Source organism: Carassius carassius, chromosome 8 (assembly GCF_963082965.1).
Source record: "Carassius carassius chromosome 8, fCarCar2.1, whole genome shotgun sequence".
In the NCBI taxonomy this organism is placed as follows: domain Eukaryota; kingdom Metazoa; phylum Chordata; class Actinopteri; order Cypriniformes; family Cyprinidae; genus Carassius; species Carassius carassius.
In genome coordinates this window covers 11502638-11521698 of record NC_081762.1, presented here as the reverse complement: position 1 = coordinate 11521698, position 19061 = coordinate 11502638, and the positions used below count along the sequence as shown (strand labels likewise).

The window sequence follows — 19061 nt, the reverse complement described above, 5'->3', positions numbered from 1 at the left end:
AAACAAACAAACAAAACATTGAAGAGAAGCCGTACTAAATGACAAAAATTCTTGAATAAGGAATTGATGGCAAGTAGGGGAGAGCAGGGGCGAAAGTACCATTTTTCAGAAAAACATCATTTTAAAAGATAATGTTGTAGACAGAGATATATTTCTGCTGTGGCCAGTAACTCAGAAGTGTGGTCTATCAATACCAGGTGGTATTTTGTAGAAATGCAGAAAGACTTCAGTATAATTTCACTTTGAACATAAGTTGCACATTGTTACTTTCGACCCCATCGGTTTGGACGAAAGTAACACAACAATATAAGCTAGATTTTTTGCTGTTACTCTTATTTTTCTTCAGTATACCCGATTGTGACCTTGTTAATGTGTAACTGCAAACATATTTTGTCTTTTACCTTTGCAGAAAAAATATTAAATTACATCTTCATATTTTCATTTTAAATTTAAGTTTCATCAAATTGTCTCAAAACCTGACTGTATTTTGTTTATTGTCAATTTCAATGTATTTTTATTAAAAAACAAATTTCAATAGAATGTACAATATAACATTTTTATTACATTAGCATAATAAAAAAAACTCTAAACATAATGTAACAGTAGGCCTATTTATGTTTCCATCCAGTTGTTTTTATGCATAAATTGAAAATGTGCATTAAAACATCTGGAAACACTCCAAATTCATAGGTGGAGGTGTAAAGGCTAAGCTATGGCTAAAACCTAAATATAAATGTGATGTAGCAGCTGCCCAGAGAGTGATGTTCCTCTATGTCCAGAAACTCCCTCTCAAAAACATTTGGATAAAACCAGACCTCTGTCTGTCTTTCTGACCCTCACTCAGACATGTTTTTTTGGTATAATATGACCTAAACATTTGTAAGAAATGATGCAAGATGCAGAAAGTCACAATATAGCATGCACTGGAACAAAATAAATACTTTTTGTCACTGTAGCGGGACAAAAGTAACAATTGTTACTTTCGTCCTGACAGGAACTCCTGACATTTAAACTCAAAAAAATCTGAAAATGCAAACTTTAGGATGTGTTAAAGCACTAAATAACCTGTAGATTGATCATTACTGTGACACATGAAACAAGAAAAACAACACGACTAATTGAAAAAAATTACCGCTTCAATAATTTACTTTTTGTAATCGAAAACAGTTTTACGGACCTAACTTTGGGAAACGATGAGGAAATCATGTGATATTTCTCAGCTCCATCAAGGTTTGCATGCTGAATATGCTGTCATAGCTGGGAATGCAAATGCAGAAAGAGGCTCGGAGAAAATCGCTTTGTTACTTTCGTCCCACGTTACTTTCGACCCCGCTATCCCCTAGTTTACAGCAATATAGCCTGCATTAAAACAAGTATATTTTGTTTTAAAATATCATTAATATATTTAAAACTTGTTGCCAATGTCCAGGAAGCATTTTGTTATCATGTGACATCACTATGCTTAAATTAGGTATGTGTATGAGAGCAACCCTAAGGAAACATCCTGAATATTCATGACCCCCACACCAAAAAAAAAAAAAATATATATATATATATATATATAATAAATACTAAATTACTAGATGTTTGTTTACTTTATAATTTCTAACCTTTTGTCTGTTTTATTTTTTTCTTTTCTTTTTTTGTCACAGATTGGACACTTTGTTTATTTTTACACTTTGCTTACTTTTTCTAAGTATAGTCAGAAGTTTTGGTCAGCCCTCGGCAATACACTATTGATTCACTGCTTTTGATGATTATTGATGATTACTTCATTGGACTCATTTAGCTCTGGTGGCCTAGAATGAATTTTCTGTGAAGAGGTGAGACCTTTTAAAGGTTTTGATGTAATATATATTTATTAACATAATATAGGTAGATCTGCATCTTATTTCCATGTACTTACAATATACCTTAAATAAACATCATGAAAACTAGGCCATGGGTCCACATGAGGCTGTCCAGCAACGCGCTGCACATGAGCACTTGATTATTCATCATACTGCAGAAAACTCCATGCTTTCCCGGATTGTTTCAGGACATGCAATGCAAATACATGGGAGCACAACAGTACATGTACAGTATTTTCACATGCAGTCACCTCAGTTAATCTGGACAGGTGCATTAAAATGCTGCACCAAATTGGGATGCTTAGGATTGCTTACTGTAAGAACTCCTAGGGGTTGCAAGCAATAGTTTTGTCCATCTTGCAGGGCTAGAAGGCTCTGAAGGGTTTCAGCCGGCAGTAACGGCACGTCAGCCTCTTTTATCTAAAAATAACAATAATGATAACAAAAACGTGGCAGTCAAAGGAGACAGAGGGCATGAATAATTGAGTAACACACAGAGATACACGTTCTCTGTGGTATGGTCTTAGAGTATTGGGGTCAGCGCTTCGCTCCGTGTTCCAGGGAATCTCTCCCACGGGGGACGACGCTGAGCTCATTCCACATGGTGCCTGACTGAAGAGCAAATTCATTATAAACCAACGTTATCGGTGTCCCTGACTTAACAAGTCACCGTCTTCTGTTTAATCAACACACTTATCATGCTCCAACTTGTCTATTCAAAGGTGTAACATAATTAATTCAAATTATTTCAAGGACTGCCGTCCTCTAGAGACTACAGTGTAAAAATGTTTTGTCAGCTAACCTATAAAACGGGCTTCATCTGAACATAACTGGTGAAGTTCAAAAGTGTTATTTAATATAACTGAATCTACCATGAGACTGCACTAGTGAAAGCATTTTTTAAGGGTCATATGAGGTAGGAACCTCTTCGTAAGGTAACCGTTGAGTGAACGAACAAAAAGTGGGGCAGTTTTGTTAGACTGGAGATGACTGTTAGACTAAAAAAAAAGCACGCTCTTGGTCTCAGCCTTTAGGTTTTTGTGATGCCATATTCAAATAAACATAAATAAAATAAAATAAGAATATATTAAATATTTTAAATAATTAGGTATTAAAATAACGTTTAATGCAATTCATGTTTGCTGGTTGTACGTGCAATTTAAGCACTGCAGTTCACTTTTTTGGACTGTTTGCAAGTTTAGCAAGTATTTTTGCTGCAATGTAGAACTACAGAACATTGTTATATTGCATTTTGTCTTTGAAAGTGATAAAAGTTAGGATCTTGTCAAGTTAGGTCTGTGTTATTGCTGGAAAATGCATGTTATTAATGCTGGATTTAGATTTTTGTGGAAACCATCATGGATTATTTTTCATGATTCTTTGATGAACAGATTTTTTATAGATATAAATATAAATACAGTAAAACAGTGATATTCAAAAATGTTATTGCTTTGGTGCTCAGGAAACATTTTTTTGTTGCGCTGCTGATTTTGGTGCAAAACATGATACATTTATTTAATGAAACTGCATTTTTTTTGCAATGTAAAAGTAATGTAAATGTTTCTACTGTCACTTTTGATCAATGTTATGCATCCTTGCTAATTAGAAGTATTAGTTTCTTTAAAAAAATATATCCTTCTGACCCATTTTGAACTTTTGAATGGTAGTGTATCTCATATCTGTTCTATGTCATGCTTTAACGTTTTAACTAAACATATTTTTTTTTCACAGCTTGAACACGGGAACTCAAAATGAGTAACATCTACGAGTCTGCTGCCACCACGCTGGGCCTCTTCAACAGCCCATGTCTGACAAAAGTGGAGCTCCGTGTGGCCTGCAAAGGAATATCTGACAGAGATGCTCTGTCCAAACCTGACCCCTGTGTTGTCCTCAAGGTGCAGTCCCATGGACAGTGGTTTGAGGTGTGTTTATGTTCAGGTTTTGTTTTGTCTAGCACAAACAGAATGATGGTTTTCATGAAGGAGCATCTTATTTTCACCTATGCAAAAACAGAATCTATCACGTGTACTTTTTATAACAGTTTACAATGGATGTTTTCATACATCATTTCAAAGAAACAACTGTTTGTGTGTCATACCCTTAGATATCTCCTCCGATCATAAACTCCCTTTCCTCACTTTAAAAATGCTACGCATGTAGTGATTTTTTTTTTGTGAAAACTTCTGGTGTTCTTGTAAGTTTCCAAGCATACTGTACTTCAATAATAATCATTTCACAAATGCTAATCTGGACTGAACAGAAGCTACTTGAATAGTGCATGAGAACTGGCTCTCTTTATTTGACTGTGTTTTTATGCTTGTGTGTATGTCTGTAGGTGTTCTGAGACTGTAATCTATGTGGTGATGTGAAAGCAATATAAAACAGCATGTTAGATCACAGAAAGCGCTCTGTCACACTGTCTTGTGCCTCGCTACTAAAACCAAAGACAAACGTGCACTGCTGCAAAAACTCAAGTGAAGTGGCCTGTTTGTTTTTGCTAGGTATCTGTGAAAGGTTTCAGTTGCAGGTGTTTCTGGCAAACCCGGGTTTTGCTTGGCACCGTTAAGGGTACGATTCATAATTAATAAGGCAGTGCCATTTGAACTCCAGCTGTGAGCACTGAAGTTAAAAACAAAGTGATGTGTTTGAAACCGTATAAATTGGTTAAAGGCCAGCAGTATGGAAAATCTCACAAAACCTGTCAAGAAAATGTCCTGCTCAAACTTCACTTAAATAGGATACATATATATATATATATATATATATATATATATATAGAAGACTTTTAGGTTTTTAAGAACCATTAAGATTTCTCAAGACAATTAAGCATGTTCTTGCTGTATTTCCTCGACTATTGTAAAGTGACCGAAAGTCTCATTTTCCTATTTCTGTTAGTCATGTCAAAAAAACAATTTTTTTTAGAAGGGATACTACACTCAAAGAAATGACAAATTTGTCATGTTGTTCCTAACCTGTATGAATTTCTTCCTTCTGTGGATCATAAAAGATTTCTTTTTAAATATTGATTTTTTTTGTGTGCATTTTTGTAAGTACAATGGATGTCAACAGTAAACAAAATTGCTACAAACATTATTCAAAACTATCCCTTGAAATTGATATACTACAATTTGATCGTTTTACCAAATGTGATTATTTTACTGATACTATTAGATTTTAATATATTTACTTATTTTATTAAAATAAAAATACTATTTTACCGCTATACAATAAAATTTACTATATATCATGGGAGTAGTGCATTACTGTAATAAGAGAACTGAAATATAAATGTGCTTAATTATTCTGAAAATAATTTAGAAAAAATCTTAGGCTTGATGCCTTTATGCAAAATGTAGATTTTTTTACAATTCAAAATTATATATCCCTTGGGCATACACATATATGATATCACATCATATATATATTCTGAAGAATTCGGAAAAATACACAAATTTCAGCCTTTTCAGGATTTTTAACAGCCATTACTTCAGTCTTGAGTGTCGCATGATTCTTCAGAAATCATTTTAATATGCTTATTTGGATTTGGTGCTTAAGAAACATTCTTATTAGTAGTAGTGTTGAAAACAGTTGTACTGCTTGATTCTGTCATAGAAAGTTCAAAAGAAAAGCATTTCTTTGAAATACTTTTATAGCAGTTAAAAGTTTTTTAAAAGTTGTTACTATCACTTTTAAACAATATGTTCTTGCTGAATAAAAGTATTAATGTAAAAATCTTACTGACTCCACATTTTGTGTATTTTCCACAGGCTTCATCAGATTTACTAAATTACTGGTGCCACATACTTGGGATTGAGTATAATACAATTTTAAAAGGTTTGCTATTGTTGTAATGCAACTAAAAACCTGTCACAAATTCAGTTTGCACTATAAGTACAATGACCCCATTGTTCTGTAGCTCTGTTCAGCTTAGGCTCATTGATTTGAAATGAGTCTGAATGTGAACCGAATTGATGTAGGATATGAACTGGATTAGAGAAAATCCTTGTCATCATTCCAACAATCTGCCTGTAATACGACAGGATATGATGTCATTGATCTCAGGGGAGAATATTTGTGAAGAAATCTTGAAATGTGTATAAAATCAAAACAGCAGTGCTGGCGTGTGACAGTTGCTGTGTTCTGATTGGTTCCAGGTGGACCGGACAGAGGTGATTCGCAGCAGCATTAGCCCGGTTTTCTCCAAAGTCTTCACCGTGGACTACTATTTTGAGGAAGTACAGCGCCTTCGTTTTGAACTGCATGAAATCAGTGGCAACCATAATGGACTCAAAGAGGCTGACTTCCTTGGCGCCATGGAGTGCACACTCGGACAGGTGAATGCACACTTAAGGAAGCGCAGTAGGGAAGATGAAAGCTAGTGAATGGAACGAGTGCGTGAGAGAGAGGATGAGTACATGAGAGGGATTGTGTGGATTCAAAAGGGTAGCAGAGAGCTCACTGGAGCAGAAAGGTGCCTGGTGGGCAGAGGGACTATTACTCCAAACTCTTTTTATCTAGTCTATAATAAAACAAGACTACAGCCAGCTGTATATAAAGGAACATAAGAGAGTAAAGAGGACTTGAGGAAAGGAGAGTTCATGTGAGGGTGAGAATTTGGATGCTAATAACAGACACTTATTTTGTTTCAGGCTGTTAAACTGATAAGTAGACAGTGGTGAGAACTAACTACAGCCAGTAGAAGCTGTAGAACAATTTGTGTAGTTAGTTTTCACCACTTACATTTGGCAAGTATTGGATATTATGTGGTTTGTGAGTTGGTTTTTGTGAGTTGAAAATGCTAGATAAGTACATTTTGGAAGGATTTTGTTTCCATCATTTTTTTTCCTCTTCTTTAATTGGTCAAAATAGGAATTAAACCCTTTAAAATATGTGGATGTGTAAATAGCCTTGTCGGTGAATGTGGTTTACCTTCTACATTTAGCTTTGGCTAAGCTTATTTACTCACTTGAGATAACAGAAAAAAATATTTTGATGCTGTAAACGTGTCATATTTAATACATGGTTTTTGAGATATGTAGGTCTGTCTGACGATGAAGTTATCTATCTTTGTGGAAAAACCTTCTGGCTTTTGGATTATCCATGCTCTTCATTTTTTTACTCATTTAGCTGACGCTTTTATCCAAAGCGACTTACAATTGCTATATATGTCAGAGGTCGCACGCCTCTGGAGCAACTAGGGGTTAAGTGTCTTGCTCAGGGACACATTGGTGTCTCACAGTGGATTCGAACCCGGGTCTCTCACACCACAGGCATGTGTCTTATCCACTGCACCAACACCACCACCACCCCACCCTCACCCCACCGTCACCCTCACCCTCACCCTCACCCTCTTCATGAAGTAGAAGAAATTTTAATATAATTTCTAATATGTCTTCTTTCTTGTGGCAATGTATATCTTGCTGCTGCCAAATTATTATTATTATAATTTATTTTAACTTTTTTTCATCTTTTGTTGGCATTAATACTTTAAAACCATTTTTGACTACCTCAAAACATTAAAGATTCCTTCATAAAAAATGCTAAATAATACAAATTAAATTTTAAATTTAATTAAATTAATTAAATTAATTTCAAACACAACACAGTGTGTAATTTAAAATACAGATAAAACATTAAAATCAATAAGAAGTCTTTCATATTAAGGTTTGTTATGGTTTACAAGTGTGGTTTGCAGTCTGTATACATGTATCAGTTTGCTTCATGTTCACTCCTCTTTTTTCATAGATTGTATCACAGAGAAAACTCTCCAAAGCTTTACTGAAGCAAGGAAACACAGCTGGAAAATCATCTATCACAGTAAGAACAGGCATCTCACCCCCAATTAATTCACACTGCAAATGTGTGCTCTTTAGTCATAATCTGAGCAATGACTTCTTTGAAATCACAGGTCACAGCTGAAGAGCTGTCTGGGAATGATGATTACGTGGAGCTCGCCTTCAGTGCCAAGAAACTGGATGACAAGGTGTGACATCTCGATAATTGCTCAACAGGCACTTTGCAACAATATTGAGAAAAATGATAACAGTTGTTTTTATCTGATAACAGTACTGTTTTACGAGTAGCCAAAATTTGATTGGAGCAATGCATCATCTACTATTTTATTAAAAATATACTGCTATTTTTTAATTTTTCATTACTAAATGAGGACAGCTTTGAGACTAAATACACGGTGGATTATTTAGAAAAACAAGAAACTATGTGCATTCAGTTATAGTCTGTAAATGAGAGACAGGCCATTTATTACGCAATAAATGTGCCTGGGAGTAATGTATGAATTAATCAAAAATGTATTAAAGCTCAACTATGTCATTTCTGCACTGCCAGCCCCACCAAATGCAATCGCAAAAATAATGATTTTGATTGGCCCAAGAGCTTCCAGAACACTTATGTTTATAGATGCCGTATTTACATTACAAAAAAGAATAAGTGTGATGCTTTCTTTGTTTAGGACTTTTTTAGCAAGTCGGATCCATTTCTGGAAATCTTCAGAGTGAATGATGATGGCACAGCATCACTGGTGCACAGGACAGAGGTGAGATTGGTATTTGCACACAAATGCATATGAAATACATATTTGGGAAAAAAAATGTGGTAACTGGTATTTTTCTGCTTACAGACCATTATGAACAATCTCAGTCCTGTCTGGAAATCATTCAAAGTTTCTTTAAACACACTCTGCAGTGGAGACAATGAGCGGGAGTTAAAGGTAAGACAGATATTTTGAGTATATCCGCTATAAATTGATCATGAACCAGAAACCTAACCATTTGCATGCTTCTATGATAAATAGAGAGTTATTTCTGTCATAAAGCAAGGAAACATCTCTTTGAAAGATATACTGCTCCATATGAGGCTTTTATGTCAGCATGGGTTTTTTTTGCTCTTTATTCTGGTCTCAGCGTGACCATTTGGTCACATTAGATTAGAATCATCTTGGCAGATTTATGTAATGGCAGTCCTATCCATTCTGCCTCACCATTGCACCTGACATCTTTCATAGTGAGCTAATTACTGAGCGGGTAAATGGAGCCTGGCTGTTTGGAAGGTCCTGACAGTTTCCTGAGAGGAACAGACACGGTGGAACCAACGACAGAAATTGATGTTACTGCTTTTTAGTGCATTCAAGCCCACAAAGTCATCGTGGGTTTGAGAACTTTCTGTATTTGGGTCTAGTTGTAAAAAAGAAAACACTATAGAGCTTTACAGAGAGAAAGACATCCTGTTATTTTCAAAGACATGACAGATTTGGGATCAGAAAATTAGATTAGACGGTATGTGCTGTGGCATTCGAATCCTTTTTAACAAGGTTATTTGTGTAGTTGATATGAAATACGTCTGTATGTTCTTTTAGAATTATTTAGCATTCAGTATTTTATTAACTAACTTGACTTAATAAAATGAACTAATGATTAAAGTTACAGGCCTTTTAATTTCCTTTAAAGTATAGATTTATATTATTTCTAACCTAAAATCTAGATGATTATGGTGATAAAAAACTATTCATGGACATCTTGTCTAAAATAATAGTAATATTTCTTAATATTTCAACAATATTTTTTGTTGATATGTACACTACTGTTCAAAGTTTGGGGTCAGTAATTTTTTTTTTCCGGAAAGAAATCAATATATTAATTATATTAAGGAAACATTCATTGAATTAATCACACATCACATTTACATTTTTTTTTACATTGTTACAAATAGTGTATTACAAATAAATACTACTCTTTCAAAACTTTCTATTCATCAAAGAATCCTAAAAATAATGAATCACAGTTTCCACAACAATATTAATATATTAATAATAATAGGAAATGCTTCATGGCATATTATAAAGAATAATGGCTTTTTTGCCATCTCAGGAATACATTTCATTTAAAAATATATTTAAATTATTAATATTATAATTGTGAGATTAAATATTAAAATTCAATTGTTAAAATGCAGTTATTTAACAAAGTATATTTATTGAAATGAAAACACAAACTATTCTGAGCAATTGTTCAAAAACATTTTACCAGGAACAATCTTCCATTCTTATCAAAGATAGAAAAGAAAAATCTTATATAATATTTATTATAATGATGTGAGCTGGTTGTCAGATGCTGTTTTTCAATGCTACTCTATGTTAATACTTTTTATTTCTGTTAAAATACATTGATATTACCACAAAAATAGAAATATATGCTGGTATGGCGATAAAAACAAGCAAACAAACAACAAATTACCATACTGAAAGCAGACTTACATTAATACACTTTTAAAACCTTTTTTATTTCCAAATAACTCCAATTTTTCAAACCCTGTCTTTATTACTTATGAAAGGGTGTTGATGCATTGCAGTTGTTCAATGCAACTGTGCAGCATTGAAAGATTCCTTCAATTTATACAAAATGTTTGTGTGTGTTTGCTTATTCACTCCTAAGATTGTATTACTTTCCTTCTCCTTTCTTTCATTCTTTCTCTCTGTCTCTCTCTCTCTCACACACACACACACACACACACACACACACACACACACACACTCTCACACACACACACACACACACACTCTCTCACACACACACACACACACACACACACACACACACACACATATTCACATCTCAGCACTGCAGGTGCAAGATTGTCAGAAGAGGGGATAGGAGAGCTGTATCATAATAATCTGTCTTTAAAGATTATTCTCTTTGTATTCTCATAAGGGCACAGTGTTAAGATGAGATTCAGTATTCACACCACCCTAAGATTCTGTGCGGAAGTAAAGCCTTTTCTAAAACATTCACATACTGTGCGGGTGACATTTTAGAGAAAGTGAAAGATACGGGCCAAGAAAGAGACAAAGAGAGCAAAAGATGAAGAGCTGATGTCTGAATATGTTTAGTTGAGAGCTTAATCGCTTGATCAGCTCCATGTTGGCACTTTACTTTGCTGCTCTCAGTTCCACTTGAAAATAACCACCACTTACAGCAAATTAACTAATGCTTTAAATTCTTGGAAACAAGCCACTTTGAATAAAACTTTGGCAATTATACTAAGTGGTTGAATGAGAAACATGTTCATTTAAAGCGGGTTAAAAGACATTTTCAATGTAAAATACTCAAAATATTAGTCCAAATATTTGTTGGTGATGTTGGACAGTCAAGGACATCTATAGTCGGACAGATGGGAAAACAGTTATTTTGGGGGACATGTCTCTGAATAAACATGAACTGGTTTGTTTAATATTCATGACTTCTTTACACTCAGTGCACCACGGACAGCAATGTCTCTGCAAGGAAAACGCACACTGAATTCAGATTCACAAAGTTATGGAGCCAATGCAGTTTTGTTCGTGTTGTGAGGTGTAGTTGTATAAGACAAGGCAGTTAAACCTTTGTGTTATGTTGCGAGCTCACAATTTCTGTTTTGTTGGGGTAAATTTCTCAGTTTTTTTTTTCATCCATATTTGAGCCCCATCTGTTGTATAGCATGATACAATTGCATAAACCCATTTATCCAAATTATGTCATAATATTTTTCTAGACGGATAGAAAAGAGTTATGGAACGTTCATTTGTGAGTCAACTTATACTAAGTAAGTTATGTTTTATTTCTCATAGCGGTAAACAATGTGTTTATGCAGATGTTGATATGAGATGTTTATCATGTTAGCACAATATGAGATCTTTGACAAATATTGATGGAACTGGCCCAAAAGCAACAAAAACTATGCAATTATAATTTTAAATCTAGTTTGGAAAACTTTGAGTGCATCCGCACAAAATAAACTGGGAAACATTGACCATGACTTACTCATTGTTCATATAATTAAAGATCATATCTTCACATTCACAAAATAGCCCTGTTATTTATGTCAGTTAATGATAATATATGTGTATGTGTATATATATATATATATATATATATACACACATCCATTTTTTGGGGATGTTCCCAACTTTATACAGAGCAGAGAAGCAGGTGTGAGTTTTGCATGTTGAGTTATTGCTGGTTCCAGCTTCTACAGCTCAACCTCAGCATCACTGTATTAATATTTTAAATGGCCTTCAAATTTTGATTACCACCCGCTTATGTCTCGGCATCAATGATTCATTAACAGCAATGCTACAGTGTGCTGTCTTCCTGCCACACACCCACTTTCTCAGTGACACATATACACACGTGCTTCAGCATACCGACTAGAGTGTTAAATCTTTAAATCAACAACATGACACTAGGTATTAAAATCGAAGATGTGTTATGATAACAAGATGACCTGCTGCAGTTTGTCTTTACATTTGGATTATACATTTGTATAATGCCTTCATGATCCTTTATCGCGTCTTGAAATGTTTGACTCCTCAGCTTTTTCCAGATCCATCAGTGACTTGATAAAAGATCTTCTAAATGAACTCAGTCTCACTGTAGCAAAAAAAGCTGATGCCGTTTTCATTTTGCCTGCTCTTGTGGCGTTATTAATGATTTCAGTGCTTGGTTTTTGGACACACTGGTTACTTTGTGTATTTTTACTGTATGAGCAATCTGTCATTTCTGAGACACTGCTTTTGTTTTTAAAAGCAACTCTAAGATTAAAACAAATGTTTGAGTATGAGTTGTGGAGGTTAAAGGAATAGTTCACTCAAAAATGAAAATTTTGTCAGCATTTACTCACCCTTGTGTCTTTCCAAACCGGTATACATTTATTTCTTCTGTTTCTTCTGATATTCTGAAAAATGTGGGTAACTAAACAGTTGACAGTAGCCACTGACTTCCATTGTATTTTTTTCCACGGTATGGAAAGCAGTGAATACCATCAACTGTTTGGTTACCCAGATTCTTCAAAATATCTTCTTTTGAAGTCAATACAGGAATTCATACAGGTTTTGAAGGACATGAGGATGAGTCAATACTACACAAATATTTTTCTAATAAATAAATATCAAATAAATAATAATAGCAAGACTTTGATGCTATTGCCAAAATATTGCCAAAATAGTATTTTTCATTGTATCAGTCTTACTAATTTTAAATTAAAACAAGAATGTTAATGTGGTAAGAAATAAAATGGTAAGAAAGTGTATTTGTGTGCGTGTGTGTGTGTGTGTGTATAAGACAACATGACCTTTAGTACTGCTACAGAAAACAACTTCACAGATTTATTTACTGCATTAAGCATGTGGCTCAGCATACTAGAGATGTAGGATAATGATGGTTTAGTGTGTCAAAAGGCAATTATTATGTTTTCATTTATTGGGCTGTATCATAAACATATAATGTTCTAATGTCTTTTTTCTTGTTGTAGTGTACAGTATGGGACTGGGATTCAAATGGCAAACATGACTTCATAGGAGAATTTCAAACCACTTTCAAGGAGATGAAGGCGGCCATGGATGGGAAGCAGGTGAACACACACACACAGTCTGCTTCCAAAATGAAGATTTCCAACAAAGCACTCTTGTCAAAATGAAAAAATAAATCAGTTTAATAAAATTCAATGGTTCACATTTGTAATTGTTCACCCATTGCATTAGCAAGAAGCAATACTATCTAAAAAGGGCAAAGACATACAGTATAACATTTTTGAAGTGCTAAATATACCCTGAAGCACATGGAGCTGAGTAAGAGAAATAGCATACATACTTCATAACTCCAGCTTATGGATATGTGCAAAGAAGAATGCCTTCATTAATAAAAACTCATATCACATCTCAACTGGGGCACATGAACTGCTGTGGAAATTCAAAGAAGATTCTGTGGTCTTATGAGGCCAAAATTTTACCTTTGAGTCTTATTTCTTAGCACGTGAAGCCTTTTTCACATCCTATCCAACCTGATGGGTCTTCAAGGGATTTTAGATAATGATTCAGTTCTGTGATACAGACTTACACAAAGCAGCACTGTGGTCCACTCAGAATACCTTAGCAATTATATTTTCTACCTTCCAGCTCCTCCTGTAGACTCCATGAATCTCTTTATTTTCTGTGGAGAGCCTCATGTCTGTTATGCAGCGGAAGCTCAGTCAGTGTGAAGCTCATACAGATGTGAAACAAGCCTAACACTTAATTTTTTATCTTTATATGTCTCACTTTCTCAGTTTTCATCTACTATTCTCTACTCATCCTGCCTGTGTCATAACAGACACTGAATTGATCACGTCATCTTTCTGTCTGAATCTCTCTCTGTGTTTCTTTTGAGCTTCTTTTTATCCTTGATCTTATAGAGAATTCTGATCTATTGTCACCATGGAGACAATATTACCTGCAGGGAGACAGAGAGAATAATAAGTGTTACTGTACGGAGCCAGAGTGAACGGATACAGCAAGGGATAAACTAAGAAGAAAGTAGAAAGAAGAAAGAAAAAGCAGAAACTAGAGAGCATATGTGAGAAAGAGAGTGATGTGTATTTGTGCTGTGTCAGATGGATGACTGCAGTGGCGTGTTTTGACAGTTGTAAGGGAAACAGGTCAATTTAGCTCAAAGGGAATCATTTAAAATTTTAAAGGGAATTTGAACAGAATCACTGTTTCACGGCTGATCACTGAGACGCCCTGTGATTCACTGAACGAGCCGTTTAACATCAAATCTGCGCTGGATATTAATATCCAAAGTATAGTATAAACACTATCAATTAGCACAGTAACAAGATCGGCAGTTTAAGACATTAACTTGTAAGCACAAAACACAAGAAACTTCTCTTTCAATATGAATAAGGCTTTATTAGATAAATCTAAGACGTATAAACTAATCTAACACATAAACGCACGCACTCATACATTCACACAAGTTGCAGAAAGATCGAAAGTTAGGGAAGGATGAGTTTAAGAGAATGAAAATGTGAAATCCCAAGTTTACAGCAATACGTTAAATTGCATAGACATGAACAACCATCAATCACTTAATTAACCCTCGCATTGAGTTCCTCAATGAGGTTAGAATTATATTAGATACACCGGTACAAATGTCTGAAGGTAGTACTTGCGTCTCCTGTGTTAAGTTGTCGTTGAAAGGGGGGTTTTTTAGTGATGTGTCGTTCTTGAACGATTCGTTCATTTTGAACGAATCTTTAATGTGACTCGGGAAGAACGAGTCGTCTCGGGGAGTGATTCGTTCAGTCGCGCATGCGCATTATTCTATAGGTTCTGTTCTAGTAGTAGTGATTCACCTGTCAGTCAATGCAGTCTTGAGCCGGAAAGAGAATTGATTAGTTGATAGTTCGGGTCTATCGGGTTTTTGACTCGTTCCTTAATCACGTGACAGCCCCATACGCTTACCCAATGCAGTCTGAGCCGGAAAGAGAATTGATTAGTTCATAGTTCGGGTCTATCGGGTTTTTGACTCGTTCCTTAATCACGTGACAGCCACATACGCTAAAACCAATGCAATATGAGCCGGAAAGAGAATTGATTAGTTCATCTCATGAGTCTTCGGGTCGGGTCGAGTCATTCCTTAATCACGTGACAGCCCCATACGCTAAAACCATAGACAGTAAAAGAATGCAGTATTGAGCCGAGAGAGAATTGATTAGTTCATCTTTCGGTTCTTCGAGTTGTTCGTTCTTTTGTCCCGTGATGTGACAACACTGGCTAGAGTAATTATTAAATCAGATAAACCATACTTTTGTAACATATGACACTTTATAAACATTAAAAAACACTGTGTACATACTTTTGAATTGTTGATTTTTGTGCCATTAAAGCTTTGTAACAAAGAGGACAACTATTCCAAAATAAATCAAAATAATAACAAAGTAAATAATTAAAAATAAAATTAAAATTAAAAGATAATAAAGCCACAGGGTCTAATAACCTTAACAAATGAACTTTAAAAAGTACAATATAAAAAAAAGAAAAAAAAAGAAAAACTAAATATTGCACAACAAGCTTTGCTTTTTTTATATAATAATTTAAAATGAATACATTTTAAAATAAATAACACTTTTGTGCCAAAATAAAAACTTTATATCAAAGAGGATAACTTTTCCCCAAATAATTTTAAACCATTTAAATAAAAATAAATGAAAATTAAGAGATACTAAAGCTACGGAGCCTTATAACAATAACAAATTACCTTTAAAATCACAACAACAACAGAAATATTGCACAACAAGCTAGTCTTTTTCTAAATAAATAAAAATAAATAAGCTTTAAAATAAATAACACACTGTGGCTATATTTTTAGGACTTGCTTTAAGGCATGTTTGCATTAAAAAAAAAAAACAAGCTCCCTGACCTTGGATGGGCTGAGTCTGTTTCTTCTATCTGAGATAATCTGCCCAGTTTTAGAAAAAAATCTTTCAGATGGCACAGATGTGGCCACAATGCAAAGTCTTGTCTTTGTGACTTCAGAAAGGCTTTTGTATACTGGTGAACATCTCCTCCACCAGGCCAGAGGGTCTGATGTGCGGGGTAAGAGTGGCTCTGCAAGGTAGGCCTGCACCTTTATAGCATCTGAGGTCTTAGAAGAGGTAGCAGAAGGCCTCAAGTTTGCTACCCTCTCGTCAAAGTCTTCCCAAACATGGCCCCTGCACTGGCAGTCGCACCAGGATCTGAAGTATCCTCCTCACTCTGAGCTGGGTTAAAACTGTTAAAGCTGAAGTTATCATAACCTTAATGTTTTAAACTAACATTAATAATTCAAATTCAAAATTTTATTTGCTTTTAATATGTCATTATATCCTTTTTTGAGCAATCTTCTTATACATATATTACACCAATATGTCAAGTCTGCCTAGGAAAAGCAATTATTATACCAGCAAACTCAAAATTGAAGTAAAAATGAACAAACTAGTATAAATACTTTTTATTGTAAACTTGAATTATTATTTTATTATATAGCCTAGTGTTTATTTACTGATAGACAGTCAAAAAGAAAAATTAATCAATATTTTATTTATAACAGGGTTTTATTTATTTATAAAATAATAACAAACCACAGATCCTCAACAAACAGTAACAAAAACACAGTGACAGAAAATGTCAGAAATAGCGTATGGGGCTGTCACGTGATTAAGGAACGAGTCAAACTCGACCCGAGACCCGAAAGACTCATGAGATGAACTAATCAATTCTCTTTCCGGCTCAAGACTGCGTTAGTTTTGCGTATTGGGCTGTCACGTGATTAAGGAACGAGTCAAACTCGCCTCGAGACCCCAAAGACTCATGAGATGAACTAATCAATTCTCTTTCCGACTCAAGACTGCGTTAGTTTTGCGTATGTGGCTGTCACGTGATTAAGGAACGAGTCAAACTCGACCCGAGACCCGAAAGACTCATGAGATGAACTAATCAATTCTCTTTCCGGCTCAAGACTGCGTTAGTTATGCGTATGGGGCTGTCACGTGATTAAGGAACGAGTCAAACTCGACCCGAGACCCGAAAGACTCATGAGATAAACTAATCAATTCTCTTTCCGGCTCAAGACTGCGTTAGTTTTGCGTATGGGGCTGTCACGTGATTAAGGAATGACTTAAACCCGAGGACTTCTTGTCAGATGAGAGGTGAGGTGAGCTAATCACAGACTGGAGGTAGACCCAGGTAAAGAATGATTTTTTTTTCTGTATCTTATAGCATTTTAGTTTTGAATTGTTTTTTAGTGTGATCAACGTTTGCGTAAGTACTAGATGTGTTGGGGAAGTAACACATAACATTTTCATTACATTTTGCTAAAATGAACGAAATGACTCGAAAAAAGATTCGTTCATTTTGCTGAACGAGACTCAAAAGTCCGAGTCGGTAAAATGATCCGAACTTCCCATCACTAGGGTTTTTCCCGATGTCGCTGATTGGCTGGAAGTTCAGTAGTCGCTGAAGTGACGTCTTGGGAAGCCCGTGGTTGGGCGTTGGCTAAAGATGCAGAGTTGTGTGGGCTGGTTGAAGTTGAACGGGCAGTCGAGGTCCGACACGGCGTTACAAAACTTAACTCAGAACACGAAACTCTCAAACGGAAAAGAAAAGAAGTAAAGTTTGACGAGACTAGGTGGTGTTTCTTCTCATTGTGGCTAAGTAGCAGCAGGCGTGCAGGCTGAAGCACGCCGGAACCGCGCTCAAAGAACAGTGATGACAAACAGCATGGCTAAAAGCTAAAGCTAAGAAGCAAAACTAAAAGCAGGCATGACTAATAGCAGAAGCATAGCTAAAACTAAAAGCAAACATGACTAGTAGCAGAAGCAAAGCTAACAACTAAAAAGCAAGATTTTATGGTGTCCTGAGTATTTAAACTGGCCTGTTGGCCACACCTCAAATGTTGTCTTGACCAATCAGATATTGTCTTGGCTCGGGCGTATCATAAATCATATGTTATCTTACCAAGCATGTGGTCCGAATTTTCCCACTCTTGCAGGGTATAATTTTGGACATGATTCCTATAACAAGAATATGATACATTTGACAGATAACTGATGGTCAGGACTATTTCAAGCAAGCAGATTCGATTAGATACTAGACATGAATATTTATCCTTAAGCTATCCCATAGTTATTAAAAGACATACACAATAAGTGATTATAACATGATAGTCAAATGTGTGGGTTACACATAAATGAATATGGAGTGAAGCGATGGACTGATATTCATTTATAAGTCCTTTTGAGTTCATTTTGGTCCATATATATGTAGAAAAAACAGTTTCTTAGCCATTCTCTTGACAAAGACTTCTGTGGAGACCAGAGGTTCAAAGCCCCTTCCCCCTTAGGAATTTCAGTCTGGTTCTGCTGGGTGGGGGAAGTGTTTAAGGAAGTGTTTAACTCTCATGGGTTTACATGTGATGTCCGACGTTGCATCTCACTTACAAACAACAAATTTGACAATCTCTTCTGCGAATTAAAATTGTCAATAATTGTTCTAGTGGTGTTAATGTTGAAAGCTGTTCAGTGAAAGGGTTGGTTGGTCATCTTGCTTGGGACTTGTGGCACAGAATGTTTTATGACTTCCTGTTGCCTTACTGAGGAATTTGGCTCATGTTCCAGCCACAGCCCTGATCGACTCTTTAATTTGTCTGGTCCGAGTCATTTCTGCTACACAGTTTAGGGCTCTGTAGTGATGAACTGGGTGACTGAGGCACCAACCGTGATGTCTTCTTTTAAGTAAACTCTTCTATGCTCTCATATACACTACTGTTCACAGGTTAGGGTCGGTAAAATTGTCTTATGCCATCAAGGCTGCATTTATTTGCTCAAAAATACAATAAAAGATAATATTGTGAAATATTATTGCAG

The 19061-nt window shown here is 35.3% G+C and overlaps 1 protein-coding gene across 2 annotated transcripts in view; it reads left to right on the top strand.

Annotated features, from left to right (window-relative positions):
* The window catches only part of LOC132145271 (copine-4), a 33816-nt gene that overhangs the window by 841 nt on the left and 13914 nt on the right, over positions 1 to 19061 (top strand). For both annotated transcript variants that reach the window (XM_059556150.1, XM_059556149.1), the window contains exons 2-8: positions 3582 to 3772; positions 6005 to 6184; positions 7596 to 7667; positions 7759 to 7833; positions 8320 to 8403; positions 8488 to 8577; positions 13152 to 13250. In XM_059556150.1, the coding sequence (XP_059412133.1) occupies positions 3602 to 3772; positions 6005 to 6184; positions 7596 to 7667; positions 7759 to 7833; positions 8320 to 8403; positions 8488 to 8577; positions 13152 to 13250 (771 nt within the window). In that variant the 5' untranslated portion in view covers positions 3582 to 3601. The remainder of the gene's footprint in view (positions 1 to 3581; positions 3773 to 6004; positions 6185 to 7595; positions 7668 to 7758; positions 7834 to 8319; positions 8404 to 8487; positions 8578 to 13151; positions 13251 to 19061) is intronic.